The following is a 13854-nucleotide window of genomic DNA, read 5'->3' as shown; positions in this document are numbered from 1 at the left end:
ATAGACACTACAGCAGGCCTATAGACCTTAGCGTGGCCTAGAAAGACAACAAGGCATAAGACTTTAAGTGCTACAACTGCAACAAACCAGGATATATAGCTAGAGAATGCTGACAACCTAAGAAGCAACAGTTCTAACTAGTACCTAAGAAAGGCTGACAAATCAACATTACTAACAAAGATACCCCTTACGCCTTACTCTTATGGACCGCGTGCTACAACAACAACTGCCTTACCTACTAAGACAGCAAAAAACAATTAGGATGGTATCCTAAGACCCCCTAGACCCTAGCTATGACTTGGTTAGGCTATAAGAAGACAGGGATATGCAAAACCCCTAAAGAACACTAACGACAATGTGTCAACATCCTACAACAAGCCTGCAGGATTGCTATTTACTAAAAGATCCCTAACGCAAGAAAAAGACTTATAAAGGACGACACACCTAAGAAAAAGAAAATCTAAGAACAACCAAAAACCTTTGCAATAATGCGCAGGAGCCCTAGTTAGAAGCTTACACACAAAATCAACAAGCAACTTAACAAAATACTCCAGACAGGATAACTTAAAGAAGTCAAGAGACCTACACTCTAAGGACTAGTAACACCAGGAGGAGGGATTAAGATCACTACGCTCAACCAAGTTGCAGCAGACAACCCTCAAGACCCACAAACCTAGACCCCCTAACAGAGAAAAGCGTACAAACGCGCTGCAAGCAACCACCCGCAAGGGCCAGACAGCTTAGACTATAGTTCAGAAGACACACCTAACTACAGGATCACGCCTAGCTAGTACTACAAAACCTATATTGCATCTAGCTCTAAAGAAGAAAACCTAGAACCCCTAAAACAACAAGAATACTAGATTATCCACCCTAAGGATAACAACCAGTTAGTCTAGTTTCATAGGACAGCGTATAAGAAGAACTATCTACCTACACTACTTATACCTAGAGACTACCTCCTACTAAACCCTAACTACAAGGACCACGCAGACCTCTTTTAGGCAGAATGTCTAAACAACAACTGCAAGACATACAGAAAGGGTAAGAAGAAGTTCTACTTCTACCTTTGATGATACACAGAAGAACCTATTTAAGATGTCTACCTATGCAGACAACTCCTATTCTGGATAATGCAATACTATAAGGAAGGAAACATTGCAACCTTCGCCCTAGACCCTAAATACCCCATGTTGTGCTATAACGACGACAAGGGATGGCAAGAATGCAAACACAACGAATGCCTCATTCACTCCAAAGCCAAGGCGAAGGCCTGGCGGAAGGCACAGAAGAAAGGGACTCAACAGTCAAAAAACTAAAGACGCCTACAACAAAAGGGCAACGTACGGCAACAAACCACAAGACCCTATGTGCAACCCACGATGCAGCACATTTTGACCTGGACATCAAGATCCAAGGACGACGGACGCGCGCAATCATCGACAGCGGCGCCCAAGGAAACTTCATCTCGCCTAGATTGGTGAATGAACGACAGATACCATGGCAGAAAAAAGAACGCCCGTACGCGTTACGGACGGTTGAAGGAGAACAAGTTGAGTACGGTGGCGGACTTATTGTTTTGGAGACAGTGCACCTCCCTTTGCAAGTTTATAACCAGAAAGAAGAACTCTAATTTAACATTACGGAAATAGGAGACATTAACGTCATCCTAGGAATTATATAGTTACAGAAGTACAACCTACAAATAGATTGGAGAACTAGCCAACTCTAATAGTTAGATTTAGTCACTAAGCAGCACTGCAAGAGCTAGGCCTCAAACAAATCCTTTAGAGCACCTCTTAACGACATAAGAAATACAAAGAACACACAATACATTGCCTATCTTAGGGAGATACAGCCTTCTAAGACAGTAGCCCTGGCAACATCAGATCAGGGATCAGATCCACTCCTAGCTATTCTAGAGGAGTACTAGAAGTACAAAAAGCTGTTTGCCCTAGAATTAGAAACAGGCTTGCCAGAACATAGACCTTACGATCATAAGATTCCTCTTATTAAAGGATCCTACCTAAAGTTCCATCCAATATATGGACTTAATGAAACAGAACGAGAGGCACTTAACAAGTACCTTAACGAGAACCTCAAGAAGGGATACATTAGACCCTCTAAGTCATTAGCAGGATATCCTATCCTATTTATGCTAAAGAAAAATGGCAAACTACAACTATGCGTTGACTACTAACAGCTCAATAGCATTACAAAGAAGAATTGTTACCTGCTACTACTTATCTTAGAACTCTAAGATTTGCTACATAGAGCAAACTGGTTTACAGCCCTTAACCTTAAAGGAGCCTACAACCTAATTAGAATGAAGGTAGGCAAAGAATAGAAGACAGCGTTCCAAACACGCAAAGGACTTTTTAAGTACCTTATTATGCCCTTTAGACTTACTAACGCACCTGCTACCTTTCAGACAATAATCAACCATATCCTTAGCGAATTTATTAACATCTTTGTTATTGTCTACCTCAACAACATCCTCATCTTCTCACCTACCCTTAAGCTACACAAAGGACACATACACAAAGTCCTTTAGAAGCTTTAAGACGCTAAGTTATTAGTAGAAGCAGAGAAATGCAAATTCTACAGCAAGAAAGTCAATTTTCTAGGATACACCATCACACTAGGATAAATTAAGATAGAAGCAAAGAAAGTACAGGCAGTCAGGGACTAGCCTACACCCTAAAACGTCAAAGACGTTTAATTGTTCCTAGGTTTTGTTAATTTCTATAGATAATTCCTTAAAGGTTACGCAGGAAATGTTAAATGCATCTAAGATCTTACGCAAAAGGATACCCTATTTAAATAGACTAAAGAACGCAACGACGCATTCAAGAAAGTCAAGCAACAAGTTAGTTTAGAACCTGTTACTTAAATCCCTGACCCAGATAAACCTTTTAAAGTTAAGACCAACGCATCAGACTTCGCCATAGGCGGACAACTTGGACAACGCAACGAAGAAGGAAGACTACACCCTTATGCCTTCTTCTCTAAAGCATTCTATGGACTAGAACTAAACTACTAGATCCACAATAAGGAACTTATAGCAATTATTAAAGCATTTTATAAATGGAGACTACAACTATCTAGTACAAAACACAAAGTTCTTGTGTACACAGATCACAAGAACCTCACACATTTCACAACCTCTAAGAACCTGAACAAACGATAAGTCAGATGGTTAGAATTCCTCTTGGAATACAACTTCTGGATTATCTACAGGAAAGGAACCAACAATAGCAGAGCTAACGCTTTTAGCAGAAGGACAGATTACAAAGTTTCTGTCCCTGAGGAAACACAAGTTATCCTTAAGATAGACAAGAATAGAGACCTTGTTCCAGCACAGAAACTCCTTATAATCGCCAGACAAGTTATAGTTAGCACAACCAACAAAATGACGCATAAGATGATTAGAGAGATTTACAGTGCTTAAGCATATGGTCACTAAGGAGTTACTAAGACCTGGAAACAAATACAACAACACTACAACTAGCAAGTAACACAACAAGACGTAATAAACGCAATTTGCAATTGCAAACCCTGCAAGAAAAGCAAGAACAGTCTACACAAGCCCTACAGACTTATTCAGCTACTGCCAATACCACCAGCAGCATGGCATTTAATCTCTTTAGACTTTATTGTCAAACTACTAAAGTTAAGAGAACTACTTACAAAGGTCTATTACAACAGCGTTTTGGTCATTGTAGACCGACTCACCAAATACGCCTACTTTATTCTATACCTAGAAGCAAGTACAGCAGAAGACCTTGCGTACACGTTTTTGAAATACATTATCAGCAACCACAGACTACCTAACGAAATTGTATCAGATAGAGATAAGCTGTTTACTTTAAAGTTTTAGAAATTACTAATTTTGCAACTTAGTGCAGACTACAAACTGTTGACCTCTTTCTACCTACAGACTGATGGTCAGACCGAACAAATCAACTAGATACTTGAACAGTACCTACAATGCTATGTCAACTACAACCAAGATAACTAGGTACTACTGTTACCTATAGCCTAGTTTGCCTACAACAGCGCAGTTGGAGAAAGCACACTACACTCCCTATTCTACCTAAACTACGGATTTAAATCTACAGCACATGGAGAACCACGCAAAGGACTACAGGCCCTAAAAGCTGTAGCTGAAATCAACAAAATACGTGAAATCTAGACAAACGTCTCCTAAGATTTAGAATTTGTTAGAGAATAAATAAGAAAGTACGCTAATACTTTAAGGATTAGAGGACTATCCTTAGAAGAGGGAGATAGCGCCTACCTTATACAACGAAATATTAAAACTAAACAACCTAGCAATAAGTTGGACTACAAAAAACTTAGACCTTTTAAAATCATCCAAAAGGTTTCAACAGTTAACTACAAACTTAAGCTACCTAACATAATAAAAATCCACCTAGTCTTTCACATTGCACTTCTTGAACCAGCACCACGCAGATCACACACTAAAGACTGCATTATTGTAGAACCCAACGAACTAGAGTACAAAGTTAAACAAATTATTGACTACAGGAACGAAGATAGTCATAACGAATATCTTATTAAATGGAAAGGCTACGGACATGAAGACAATTCATAGGAACTAGTCAAGAACCTCCAGCACGCCCCGCGACTGCTTCAGGAATATCACAACTTCCAGACAACTCCTCCACCACTAGCGGCCCCAGACCTAAGAAATCGTCACTAAGCCTAAACAAGGACCAGTCCACGTTATTAGAAACCCCTATAAATTGCAGCTCCTCTACTACACTACGTTTATAAGCACCTAATGCTGACTCCAAGGCATCTGACTTATTGATCTCCTGCATACCCCTACGGAAAGTCTTGGCCTGACGATTGCAAACTAGTTTCTAAGTCTTCTGAATCCTCGCCAGACGACCTGCTGCTGTTGCCATCAAGGATTGCAAGCAAGCAAGCTCCTTGTGGAGCTTCAAAAGCTCCTTACTAGCTTTTTCCTCTTTTTTATCCTACTCTCTTTGCTAAGCATTTAACTTTTAAACTGCAACTAGATTAGCTAGACAAAAAGATTGCATAAAATATAGCTACCTATAAGTAGATGCTACTAAGACGCTGTTGCAAGGCTTCTTTGCCTCAACACAAGCCTAACAACAAGAAGAGCCTTTGCTGAAACAACAAGACGCCTTTGCGCGAAAACAGCAAGTACAAGGCATGTCGGCAACAGTAGAACAAGCGTCAAAGAACTCCAGGAGCGCAAGACGCTCACAATCTTTTATCTCTGTCTTTTAAGACTTAGATTTTAATTTCGATTTTTTAACGCAACCTAACATAGTGTTAGCATTATAAGAAATCAGGAAGCAAGTTTGACAACTCCCTAACCTAGGAGACACCACCTACTTATGTGGTCTTAAGGATAAGACCTTTGGAGAGGAGACCTGATGTTACGACCCAACAAGCTACAGGTGACGCAGCCCCACCAGGCCAGGCAGGGCGCAGGCGGCACAGCATTTGTATAGACAAAAAACAGGGTTATACAGGTGACTCCTTAGAACAGAAGAACTAGGGAAGGTCACATGCAGATAAGAAGGACCAACAAACGATAAGCAGTCCACGCTAGGGACCAACATTCAGATTGTTGGTCCTAGGACAAGGACCAACTTCAAGATATTGGTCCTAGCAATAACACTTAAGGATATAAGGACATCCATTCTACATAGATAGATTACCTTCTATAGCTCTTTAGCAATCAACTTTGTAATTATCCCCTTGGATACTCTTAGCACCCTTCACTAGTGACCAACGTTACAACCCCTTGTTGAGTATACGACTGATCACCGTATCCTCTGAAGACCTGATCCTTTCAGCACGACTTATAGCACTGTTCCCCAGTTTCGTTGCCTCAGCTTCTGCTAATAGACACTACCACGGAAAGCCGACTGTAACACTAGTTAAGTAGCTAAAGGATATAAGAGGTATGTAGTAGTAGGAATAAGAGATAGACGTTATTAATATAATATGTCTATATAAATTCTGTTGTTGTGTGACTCCTATAGCTATTAACAACTAGCAGTCTAACCTCCTTGCCTTAGGAGGCAGTCTGAGGGATAGTCTAAGGGATAAAGACCTTCTGCAGCTATTTAACTGCAGTATTGTCTGTAGTCTATCTATTTTCTGTTGCAGTAAACTGCTATCCTTTATAAGGGCTAAGATCTAGAGGAAACTACTGCTGCTAGACTGTCTTACCCTTATATATAATAAGGGGATTTAAAGCATAGCCTATAGCAGAGATGCACTTAATAATAGACACCTATGCCCTTAATCTAGGCTGTTTCTTGCAGACAGACTTCGTCTTAGCTATCCCTAGCACTAGCCTATTAGATCCCTAGCCCTTAAGGATACTAGTCTTATCTATGTTATATCTGTTGGCTAGTTTGATGCCCTTAATCTCTAGTATAGCAAGGAGTTTGAACTAGTCCCTAATGACCTTAGTAGATGCTTTATTAATACGTCTAGAGTCTATAGGGCGACTTCTCTAGACCTTAATTAATAGGTTTCTTCTTTTAAAGCCTTAGATCTATTGCTTTCCTAGAGGATCTGTATCCCCTATAGTATAAAGGATCCTTTCTGCAAATACCTTCACCTGCTAATAGGTTGGAGCAAGCCTAAGGGCATGCTGGATTTACACCCATTCAGCCAGCTTAGCCTCCTAATCAGGGGAAAGCCTCTAAAGGTCAGAAAATGCAGCTACCCTTGCTTAGGTGCCTTAGAGTTAATAACAAAGTATTAATCTTAGGATCCCCTATTTAGAGGATGCCTTATAGATAGACTAGCTATTAGCAACAGCATCTAAGGCCTAGTTAACCTTATACTTAGTGTATTAGCCTATAAGAACTAGAAAAGGGTATATAGAAAAGATAAAGCCATTTGGTTAAGAACTGTGAATGTTGTAATGTAATGAAGTTGGAGAAAACAGGAGGCTGGTGGTGGTGGTGAGGCATTTTTGGGGGGGCCAAATGTGGGGGGGGGCCAAATGTGGGTGCTTGACGTTATATCCTCGAAGAGTACGAGGCCGAGTACTCAATTGTTGATGACCTAGTATCGAGGTCCAAAATAAGGAATACGTTTTTGCATTACCTTTTCCAGCCTGGGACTGTTGTGGTAGAAGGTCGAGGTGAGGAAGCCCAAGGGTATGTCTGCACTTCCTGGCTTGAACAACCGAGCGAGCCGAAAACGCGGGCCAACGCTCTTCCAGAAATCCACCCCGCTGGAAGTCTTGAGATTGACGCTTGGCACTGGGACTTTGACGGTCACTTCTCAAAAACGAAGACTAAGCTCAAAATCGAAATCAAGAACACACATGACCAACAGGAAAAGAACATAAACGGTCTGAGCCTTCGCCCTTTGGAGCACGTGGACTATGAAACGCGGAAGAGGCTACGGATCAGGGGAGAGTGGGTTTGGAAGTGTCGCCAGCAGCGAATCATCGCCTACCGAGATGCCAGTGAGGAAAGTCATCATGCTGTTGATGAACGACATATGATTGATATGAAAACATATCAAGAGCTTCACAGTTTTCACTCATCCGATTTCCGAACCCCAAGCTTGATCGGACCTGAGCAGTTGAAATCAGAAGTCCCGCCGGACGACACTTTCGTCTACTTAGTCCCTTTGTCAATGAAAGGGTTCAATCTCAAGACGAAAAAATGGACCGATCTCTCCATTGATCGCTTTTCGGAAATCCAGTGGAATATCGGCGCATTCGAGAGTCTCGTCATCAGCAGAAAGATGAAACGCCTGATCCAAGCCCTCATAACGAACCAAATCGAGGCGGAACATTCAACCGACATCATCAGTGGCAAAGGCAACGGGATCATCATGCTTCTTCACGGCGGCCCAGGCACGGGTAAGACCCTAACGGCGGAGAGCGTAGCCGAGATTGCAAGAAAGCCGCTGTACCCTGTCACATGCGGTGATATTGGTACAGAGCCGCGCGACGTGGAGAAGTATCTCGAATCAGTTCTCCACCTAGGTAAGACCTGGGGCTGCGTGGTTTTACTAGATGAGGCCGATGTCTTTCTCGAACAGCGCAGCCTTGAGGATCTCAAGCGGAACGCTCTGGTCTCTGTTTTCCTCCGGGTCCTTGAATACTACGACGGCATCCTGATACTTACAAGCAACCGAGTCGGGACGTTTGATGAAGCTTTCAAGTCGCGAATCCAACTTGCGATTCACTATACCAATCTGACAACGCACCAACGGACGATGATTTGGGGCAACTTTTTCCGACGCCTGAAGGACATGAGTGACGAGGACATCGACTTTGTGGATCTCGAGGACCACATCGAGGATTTGGCCCAACACAAGATGAACGGGCGTGAGATTCGCAATGTGATCACGACGGCACGGCAGGTTGTCAGGTGGGAAAGAAAGCAGCAGAAGGAGCCATCTTACTCGCTGAACTACAAAGTGATGGACGAGGTTATCGAGACGTCTCGCAAATTCGACAGTTATATCGAGAAGCTGAATATGGGAATGAGCCATGACGAGCTGGCTGAAAACGAGGGACTGCGATTGGCAAAAGAGGCATGATGAATGGCGAGTCCAACAGTGCTGCAAGGACCGCATTCACAATTCATTGGTCACTTATCGGTAGTTAAAGTTTTTCTGGAATAACAATAGGCCTAAGGGTCGGGGTGCCTACTAGCCTGACATGGCGAGGTTCCATGACCACATGAAGGCTGTATCGTGAATGTAAGTCGAGTCATGACCGTCCTAATGAATAAAGTAACAAGTTTGCCATTGACCCGACTCATCACTCCCGCTTGCCTTCCTTCCTGCCGGCACCGCTCGGACTCCGACCCGCAGCGAAAGGGGATCGGTGGATGTCACGTGTGGCTGGACCCCTGTCTCCCAGTCAAGCGAACCAATAGTGAACGCGTTCGGCACCATCACAGAAACCAAAGGTTCCACCACGGCGCGGTCTCCATCTTACGTCAGCGACCGCAACAGCGAAGAGCCACAGCTCCAGAGGGGCCAAAGCTCCTCCAGCGCGCGACTCAGGAAGCTGCTGACCCGGGAACCTGGGACGACCACATCCCTCTTTGGATTCTTCACGTTTCCCACGCCTCCCGCGCGCCTCTATCGCTTTCATCTCCAAGGCAAGAGACTTGGTCCATCTACCTCCCGTCGCATCTTCTGGCAGTAGAAAGGAAATCTGCCTTCAATCGATCTCACGCATCGCGTCCTTGCCCACCCCCGGCCGCTTCCACAAAAGTCAAAAAAACCCCCCGGCAACTCTCTCTGGCTCGGCCGGCGCAAAAGCCACCCCCCGTCTCCCTACGACATCCGAGATCGCGCAAACACGTTTCCGAACCATCAGACAGAACCTATCCATCCATCATGGCTCACTTCGACGAATCAACCGCGCCATCAAATGGCACACAACCAGCCAAGTTGTCCCAGGCCACATTGAAGAACAGCTCCCTCAACTTCCTATCCTCCACCTCCAAACCCCCCGGTTCGCAATTGCCGCAACCGAGCAGGCGCGTCAAGACCCTCGCCGCAATTGGCGCCGCTCGACCCGATGCGTCGCGGTCCCATTCGCCGCCCTCCCAGCTGCTATCCCCGCATAACCCTGAAAGCCCTTCGCGGGGCAAGGCCTTGAGCGACACGGCCGGCGAAGATTTGAACGTCGTTGATCGCGGCACTCCCGCCGATACCATTTCTGCCGCCCCCACCGCTGTCATGGAGGTGCCTGTAGAATCCGCCGAGCCCTCGGCGTCGACGGCGCCTGCAAGAGCCACTCCTGAGGTAGAAGCACCCTCGTCTACACGGGAATCCAGCGTACCGCGCTCTGGGTCTGGCGTCCTCTCGTCTGTCCGGAAAACCTTCAACTCTGCTGTTCACAACTTGACGGCACAGCGCACTGGCACCACTACCGTTACCACCACGATCGAGCAGACGGTCATCAGCCGGAAGCTCAGCAAAGAGCCCGAATCTGACAAGACACCTTCTCCTGACGACAAGGAAGTCGAAAACAACATCGATGCTGCCAACGCCACCGATCCCAATGATACCTTGGTCCAAGTTGGCAACCAGCTCGAGACGGAGGTGGCGGAAGAGGAGATCCGCGCTACAAGCCCCGTGAAAAAGGCCGCCCAAGGTAAGGAATAACCTCCCCCCTTCCCCCGTACGTCCGGTAACCGAACAATGGCATTGACCCGACACAGTGGCCTCTCCGGCTGCGGACGATAACGAAATCAATGTTGCTACTGCCAATGCAGCTGAAGACGCAGACAATGCCAATGCAGCTGACAACGCAGACACTGTCAAAGCTGCTGCGCCTACCCAAGATGCTACCCCCGACACCGGTGCCGATGAAGACGAAGACGAGGAAGTGGATGACCCCAAGAAGGGAATCTTCGTGCTTGAAAAGATTATTGGACATCGCCGCGACCCCAAGGACAAGACCCTTTTCCAGATGCAAGTCAGCTGGAAGAACGACGAACCGACTTGGGAGCCGGAGCAGAACATCCAAGAGGACGCCGAGGAGGCCCTTTTCGAATACTGGGACAGCGTCGAGGGCGGCCGGTTAGGCGCCATGGCCGACAAGAACCTCTGGCATGTGTTGAGGGTCGAGAAGCACAAGAAGAAACCCTCGGGCGCCATTCACCTCCTCATCTGCTGGGTCGGAACGCCCGATCGGTCGTGGGAGCCTGAGAGTCAAGTGAAGGTGTACGCCCACCAACACCTCGAGGACTACTGGAAGGCACAGGGCGGACGCGAAAAGCACATCAAGGCATCCGTCGTGCCCGCCAAGAGGGGCCGCGGCCGCCCCCGTAAGAACCCCCTTCCTACCGCCGAGGACAAGCCCGTGGGCAGGCCGGGCCGGAAGCCAAAGCGTGACGCGGCAGAGGCCGGACTAGTGGAAGAAGCCGGGGTCGTCGAAGAGGCGGTCGCTCCCGAGAACAAGGCCGAAAAGGCCCAGAACATTGACGAGGAGCCCCCCAAGAAGCGCGGCCGCGGTCGTCCCCGCAAGAACCCCGTGTCGTGAGCTCCCTGTCGCGCTGATGTGTATCATTTTGGCAACGTCCGCCATCCTGGGAATGTTATTTGGCTTACTTGCCCTAAAAAATAGGGGCAGAGAGAGAGAGAGAGCGGCGTTGATGCTTTCTGTTTTTCTTTAGACGGACCTTGCTCGTTACCCGGTTGACATGGATGACCCGGGCTGGAATGTGTGACTTTGTTGGGCGGGCTGGGGATCTTGTACCATACGTTCTCATCGTGTTCCATCTTTTTCCTTGCGGCTTGTTGGCGTGTCTTTCTACGGCTCTGAATACTAGGACGAGGTTTTTTCTTTCTTTTCCTCTTCATTTTTCATTTTATCGTTTGTTGCTGGGCTGAAGACACAAGATTTGGATGGGACGGGACCGTCACGCCCCGTCACTGGATATCACGGCTGGCAGGCGGTCATGCACGGCGGCTGAAGCCACGGGCCGGCGCACATCGGCACATCTCACGCATCTGCAGTCGGCTTAGCTCTCGTACGCCATTCTCGACCATGGTCTTCCCTTTCCGGTAGATGTCCGGTTTGCTCGAGCTTTCTGTCCCGGCCGCTGAAAGGGTTGGAGGCGGCGCATAGCAGCATCTGTTGCTTAGAACGAGGCGAGAATGACTACATGTAGTGATCGTTTCCGGCACACTTTTGTCACTCCGAACTAGGCCTACATCGACGGCAGTCATGGATGGTAGTGGGCAGTGGTGATGTGTCACGGGAAAAGACGAGGCACGGCAGACTTTTGTATATATTTCTCGCGAAGAGCGATGCGCAAATATTAGCCAGAATGTGACGGTGGAAAGGAAAAAAAAGAAGAAACCAAAAAAGAATTAACTATACTGTGACGCCTTTTCCGGACGTACGGCCGTGACCCAAGAAGATATCATTCATAAAATCCCCAGAAACAAAGGCGGTATCATTGAGAGAACGTGTCAAGAACATAAAGTCGTAAAATCCCCTCCCCTCCCCTACCCCGGTGCTTCAATCAGATAATCCCCTAACGCCATGCCTTTCATTACGAGTGTCGGCTGCGACGGCCGACTACCGTCCCGGCGGTGCATAGTCCTGAGGGTTATAGCTGTAGGCCTGGTAGGCCTGGTAGGCCTGGGGGCCGTTGACCCGGTGCCTCGACGCCTCCATCGCCTTGGTGGGGTTCCCGCGGTGCTCCTCCTGTGTCTCGGGGTGCGTGGGCAGCTCGGACGAGAAGCCCTTGTGGTCGAGCGAGGGGCTTGCGAAGCCGCTGCTCGCCTCGGACGACGCCATGCTCGTCGGGCGCGAGCTCTGCTGCGAGGGGCTCCGTTGGCCTTGGGACCAGCGCCAGGAGTTGGGGTCAGGCGACAGCTGGGACTGCTGCGACATGGAGTCGCGGTCGGGGTGCAGGCCGGGCGACGGCTGCGAGTTGTTGGACTGCTGCTGCTGCTGCTGCGGGTTCGGGTGGTAAAAGTTGCCCGGTAATTCGGCAACGAAGGACGTCTGGGGCGCGCTCTGGTACGTGTGGGACTGCAGCTCGGCCGACTGGCTGTACTGGTGGCCGTACTGGTGGCCATAGCCGCCCTGCGATCCAGGTCTGAGGTTCTGCTGCGCCGACACGGGTCTCGGCACATGGTAGGCGTTGGAAGGAGAGTACGACTCGGGTCTCGGACTGCCGTCGGGGCGCTGGTGGCGCAAGGTGGGGGAGCGCATTCCGGACTGGGCGGCCGTGTTGGTGCGATCGGCCGGGTTGAAGGTCTTGAGCTTGCCGTCCTCGATCATGGCCTGCAGCACGCCGGCGTCGAGCAGCTCGGCCTTCTTGATGATGCGCGACACCATCTCCTTGCTCGCGGCCTTTTGCTGAGTCTTGACGAAGGCGACCATGGTGACGTTGCAGCGGATCTCAATGTCCTCGCGCAGGTAGAGGCCGTCGGCGGGGACTCCGAGGCCGGACATGCCGATCTCGGGGGGCTGCGGGGGTTCGATGCCGGGCTGGTTGCCGTCGATGCGGTACTTGATGCGGATGTCGATGTTCATGGGCGCGTAGGTGTGGGTCTGCAGGCCCCAGGGCATGTCGTGGAAGCAGCCGTTGAAGCTGATCTTGCCGGAGCCCATCTTGCCGATGCCGGGGATGTACTGGATGCGCTGGCTGATCTCGTACCAGGTCGAGTAGTACTCGTCCGAGGCGGCATCGCGGGGCGCCTTGATGGGCTTGTGGTCGAGGACGAGGGGGTTGAGGGTGATGACCTCGGAGTGGGAGTGCAGGATGTCGATGGCGAGCTGGCGGGGGATGAAGCCGGGAATTGGCGTGATGGTCGTGTACACCTCCTTCTTGCGAAGCATCTTGTCGGGTGCAGAGGCGCAGTCTTCGAGTCCTCGCGGTGTCTGGTTGTTTATCTCGGATCTCTCGCTGTGACTCGTTGCGCGGGGGCGTGTAGGGTGTTATGTTGGGGCGGTCGTCAGGCCGGAGCCGCGATAGGACGGTGATGGTGGGGTTGCAAGGCGTCAATGGTGCAGGTGGTTGGTCGAGATGCTGTCATATCAGGTGGCGAGAAAACAAAAGAGAGAGAGAGAGATAGAATGAGTCGGAGATGGGAAGAGACAGAAAGGGATGTGAAGGAACAAAAAAGGGTGAGATTACAATGCTGACAATGACGAAGACTGCTGACGAAAGAACGGCGCGAAGGATGGCGAAGAGAAAGAAGGCCGTTCGTCTGCTTGAGCCAAGCCCATGGCGGAGGCGGCGGCGGTCACAGCCCCCCGGGACAGGACGCTTCCACTCGCTAGCTCCGAATTCAACAGAGAGATGGAGGAAGTATAAAAAAATAAAA

At 48.4% G+C, this 13854-nt stretch overlaps 3 protein-coding genes across 3 annotated transcripts; 2 read left to right on the top strand and 1 right to left on the bottom strand.

The window, feature by feature from the left end:
* Window positions 1-7671: 7671 nt before the first annotated feature.
* CDEST_01595 (Putative AAA+ ATPase domain, ATPase, AAA-type, core) lies at window positions 7672-8586 on the top strand (the record flags this gene model as incomplete). Its single annotated transcript, XM_062917754.1, has 1 exon — window positions 7672-8586. One exon carries the CDS (start codon window positions 7672-7674, stop codon window positions 8584-8586), a length of 915 nt encoding a protein of 304 aa, XP_062773805.1.
* A 490-nt stretch (window positions 8587-9076) lies between these two features.
* On the top strand, window positions 9077-12004 carry CDEST_01594 (Putative chromo/chromo shadow domain, Chromo-like domain superfamily, AT hook, DNA-binding protein). The gene is made up of 2 exons (XM_062917753.1): window positions 9077-10159; window positions 10227-12004. Exons 1-2 carry the CDS (start codon window positions 9397-9399, stop codon window positions 11048-11050), a joined length of 1587 nt encoding a protein of 528 aa, XP_062773804.1. The 5' UTR covers window positions 9077-9396; the 3' UTR covers window positions 11051-12004.
* A 63-nt stretch (window positions 12005-12067) lies between these two features.
* CDEST_01593 (uncharacterized protein) lies at window positions 12068-13845 on the bottom strand. Its single transcript, XM_062917752.1, has one exon. It carries the CDS (start codon window positions 13364-13366, stop codon window positions 12095-12097), a length of 1272 nt encoding a protein of 423 aa, XP_062773803.1. The 5' UTR covers window positions 13367-13845; the 3' UTR covers window positions 12068-12094.
* Between the last annotated feature and the right edge of the window lie 9 nt (window positions 13846-13854).

Source organism: Colletotrichum destructivum, chromosome 1 (assembly GCF_034447905.1).
Source record: "Colletotrichum destructivum chromosome 1, complete sequence".
NCBI classification, from domain to species: Eukaryota; Fungi; Ascomycota; class Sordariomycetes; order Glomerellales; family Glomerellaceae; genus Colletotrichum; species Colletotrichum destructivum.
This window is presented reverse-complemented; position numbering and strand designations above follow the sequence as displayed.

Bases quoted from the DNA above. Each gene is read 5' to 3' on its own strand.
- CDEST_01593 (XM_062917752.1), bottom strand. From the start codon at position 13,366: ATGCTTCGCAAGAAGGAGGTGTACACGACCATCACGCCAATTCCCGGC.
- CDEST_01594 (XM_062917753.1), top strand. From the start codon at position 9,397: ATGGCTCACTTCGACGAATCAACCGCGCCATCAAATGGCACACAACCA. The intron at 10,160-10,226 runs GTAAGGAATAAC...GACCCGACACAG, and splicing joins CGTGAAAAAGGCCGCCCAAG to TGGCCTCTCCGGCTGCGGAC.